This window comes from Gavialis gangeticus, unplaced genomic scaffold (genome assembly GCF_001723915.1).
Source record: "Gavialis gangeticus isolate Ggan-Ray unplaced genomic scaffold, GavGan_comp1, whole genome shotgun sequence".
In the NCBI taxonomy this organism is placed as follows: Eukaryota; Metazoa; Chordata; order Crocodylia; family Gavialidae; genus Gavialis; species Gavialis gangeticus.
The window spans coordinates 74,507,954-74,512,016 of record NW_017729022.1 but is presented as its reverse complement, the minus strand read 5'-3'; the positions used below and the strand labels follow the sequence as shown (position 1 = coordinate 74,512,016).

At 46.3% G+C, this 4,063-nt stretch overlaps 1 protein-coding gene across 1 annotated transcript in view; it reads right to left on the bottom strand.

Moving 5' to 3' along the window:
- SVOPL (SVOP like) overlaps nt 1–4,063 on the bottom strand; it is a 47,515-nt gene that overhangs the window by 29,806 nt on the left and 13,646 nt on the right. The window contains exons 5-6 of the mRNA XM_019515396.1: nt 2,795–2,866; nt 1,046–1,170 (exon numbers count right to left, since the gene is read on the bottom strand). Of these exons, the coding sequence (XP_019370941.1) occupies nt 1,046–1,170; nt 2,795–2,866 (197 nt within the window). The remainder of the gene's footprint in view (nt 1–1,045; nt 1,171–2,794; nt 2,867–4,063) is intronic.

Below are 4,063 nucleotides of genomic sequence, written 5' to 3'. Positions count from 1 at the left end.
GAGTGACCAGGAATAATGGTCACAAGCTGGCAGAGGGTAGGTTTAGGTTAGACATCAGGAGGCGCTATTTCACGGTCAGGGCGGCTAGGGTCTGGAACCAACTTCCAAGAGAGGTGGTGCAGGCTCCTACCCTGGGGGTTTTTAAGAGGAGGTTAGATGAACACCTTGCTGGGGTCGTTTGACCCCAGTACTCTTTCCTGCCATGGCAGGGGGTTTGACTAGATGATCTGCTCAGGTCTCTTCTGGCCCTAGAAACTATGAAACTATGATGTGTGTTATATCTGAGAAAAGATGGTAATCTGGACTTAAGTCTAGAAGATCTAATGGTTTCTCAGACCTATGAAATTTTATCCCGAATCAGTCACAGGCTACCATGGCCTGACCTCTTACCCTATAGAACAGTATACATGTCTCCCTTGCCAACCACAGTTTTGAGTATCCATGCTTAATAGTCTATATACCATTTTAGCTACCACGGTATACAGTTTTGAGTAACCATGGTTTTCTGTGGTTGCACATCAGCCCGCCACCTGCTGTTTTTCCCATAAGCCTTTTGTCTTGCCAACCATGGTTTTGCCAAACACGGGAACTTTCAGGAACCTAACCCTAGTGGTTGACAAGGGAAACCTGTACTTTAAAAGAGTTATGCTATTTTTAACAGACTAACAAAATCTTTTCAAAGTAATTCATAGTCTGGATACTATGAGTTAACATCTCTTACAGATTGTTTCTCCTTTGAGTTTTGTGATAGTGAAATTAATTTGATTATCAGTCACACCAACTGGAAAATTTCAATAAGATAAGCATTTTGACCCCCCAATTTTTTTTTGTTGTCACCACCTATCCCTTCTCCTACCCTCCCCATCCCTACACATACAAACACGCACACAATTTCAAAACAGATTATCTACTTAATAAATGACACTTAACCAGTCAAGTAAGACATAGGTAGCATTCAGACAACCTCTCCCTCATATCAGGTGTTCTTGATTTTTATATACTTATTGCTGCCATGAGTGCCATAATGCTTGAAGTACAACTTTACCCTTGTGCATGGCCTGACACGCCACATCCCACCATGGCCCGGAGGAAAACAAACCAGATGTAGGATGGAGAAAATGATGTCAGCAAGGAGAAATAGGCCCCCCACAGGAAAGAGATCAGCAGAATCTGAAAGGGAGAGGTCAGAATGGAAAAAAAATTAAGCTCCAATTCAGAATATTGTCCTGTTCAAGAGAGCACTTTAAGCAGGTGCTTGTTAGTAAAGCAGAAATCAGCTGACCCCATTCAGATGTTCCAAGTGCAGGTGTCTGGGAGTCTGCTGAAATGAACTGCGGTGGGCAAACGCTTCTGCTTGGTGAGCACCACCTCCAGTTGAGCTGGCACAAAAAGTTCCATAGTCTCATTCTTCCAAGCTGGCTTCTTAAAGCACCTGATCCAAAGCCGGCTGATGTCTCAATGGGTCTGTCTGCACCAGTAGGGGCCAGCCTTTTTTTGGCAGATGTGTCACAAATTACCTGCGCACCCTTCCCAAGTGCCACTCTGATCCCCTTCCCCTGCCCTATCTGCTGCTCTCCCTTCTGCTCCCACACCTGTGCTCCCAGCCTAATATTCTCCTCTGCTTTCTGCCTCCTGACCGATATATCTGCTGCTATGCTGCATGTTCCCTCCCCAGACTGGCACGTACAACTTTTGGCATGTGTCATGGGTTGGCAACCTTGGTCTATACCATAGTTCCAGCATGTCTCCTGGCAGAGATGCTTCCAAACAGACCCAGCTCAACTCTTCCTGTCCACCAATTTCAAACCTGGAAAGGCATCCATCAGAAGTATCCCCCTAAGGCAGGGCCGGGCAATTATTTCGGGTGGAGGGCCACTTACTGAGTTTTGGCAAGCCATCGAGGGCAGCATGACAGGGAGCCAGAGGCAGATAAATATTAATTTTCTAAATTTTTTAGGGGCCCCGCGGACTGGATAGAATGGCCTGGTGGGCTGCATCTGGCCTGCGAACCACATTTTGCCCACTCCTGCCCTAAGGCTACTCAGAGATCTCGGTCTCTGAAGTGCTTGTGAGTGGCCATTGGGTTAACCTTGGAGTGGCCTTACAAGCACATTTCTAGGTTTGGAACAGGAATGGGTGGGCAGGGCATGCTCAGGAGTGTCTCTGACTGGACATACAGCTACCACAGAGCAAACTCATGCTACAAATCTTTTAATGGGTTTTAGAGCAAGCTGAAGGGGAGACAGAAAGGGCCAAAGATCCACAGCTTTGCATCCAATTGATATTAATGTTACCTTGTTCATTTTTAAATGCTTCAACCTCCCACTACTCAACTACAGTACACAGTCTAGCTTCTCTGTCACCAGTGTCTACGTTCATGGAGCCTGGTTTCCCATCCTGAAAGGGACCAGGGACCAGGGACCAGTCTCCTGGAAACACTTCTAATACTGGAAACACATGGGATACAGAAGTAGGGTAGTAACTTCTTAATAATTTGCAAATCCTCTATTGGTGCTCACCATGTTCTATGTTTTTGGAGGCATAACTAGGGGCCCATGTTTGAAAAATCTCCCCAGATTGCATTCCAGTCCTGCCTGTGAGTCACTTTGTGTCCTTGGGCAAGGGTATGCAAAAATAACAACAGGGATGTTGCGAGGATTGTTTGAGTTATCCTTGTAAAGAGTATGGCACATCTCAGGAATCACATAAAAGCCAATCTTATAGTTACAGTTTTTCTGTGAGATTGGCTTGAACACTTAACAGCAAGTAAAATGGAAAGTTTGGGAACACTCACCTTCCAGCGACCGTACCTGTCAGCTAGCAATCCAAGGAGTATACTGAATATCATATAGCCAAAAAACACCATCTATGAGGCAGCAAAACAATGCATAGTTAATTAGCTGGGGGTTCCCATACTCCAACTTATTTGCTGCACTGCTCTTAAATTTGTGGTTGCTTCTGACATAGAGGCACTAACAAGAGTGACCTGAGTCAGACACAAAGTCAGCATGCACAGTTTTTATCAGGTGCCTTCATCCAAACTGGCAGCCTCCCTCACTATTTCAGTCCTGATCCTCCTGATGAATGATACCAAGCCTTTGGAAAGAAGATGGTTTGGGATGGACTCAGAAGATCTGGTTTCTGACCTTAGCTCTGTCACAAGTTTTCGCTGTGACCCAGGGTAAGTCACCCATTTTTTCTGGTGAGTGATAACAATTCCTTCCCTCAAAGGGCTGCTAGGAGACAGAGAATGCATTTGCACTGTGCAATGCAGTGCTGTGTAGAAACACGCAAGCTAGCTTGGGTACAGAAGCAACATAGTCACACTAACATGGCGCTTTGCCCAGGCTAATATATTCCACTTCTCAGCAGGGCTAGTAAACCCCTGATGGACCACCAGCAGGTCACCAGCACTACTTCTGGTACCTGAGCTGGCTCATTTAGAGCTAACTGAGGTGTCTCTGCTCAACCCTGCATTGTATTATATGCAACCCTGCCATAAATTCATTAATGTCTATGGTATTCAGAGAATGCAAAGATGAGCCTTCAAAGCATCTATAAGTAAATATATAAAAACTGGGTGCTGGTTTTCTATCTAGGTGCTTATATGTAAGGGCCTAACCAACTCAAGGAGGCAGGCGGCTGATTTCACCGGCAGATCGCAGGGCTGACTGCCATTTTTGAGGGCTTATCATAGTGCCCTCCCCCATGCCTCTGATTGGCCAAGAGGCCCCAGTGGCCCTACCTGCCTGTGTGCCAGCAGCCCCCTGCCCTCCTCTCTTTCCCCTGGTGGACTGTGTGGCTGGAAGGACTGCTGGCTCCCACTGAGGAGCCAGCATTTTGTTTTTAGTAAGTTTTTTTTGTTCGTTTGGGGTTGTTGGTTGTTGGGGGGGTTCAGAGAAACTGCACCCCAAAATCCTGAAAGCAAAACTAGGGTCACATGTACGTGTTAAGACTCAGTGGGGTCAAAACTGCAGGCATGCTAGCCCCTGTGGAGGCCATAAAGTCTGCTAAGTTTCAAGGAGGCAGGTGCAGGGGCTTTGGGGAAACTGCACCTCAAAAT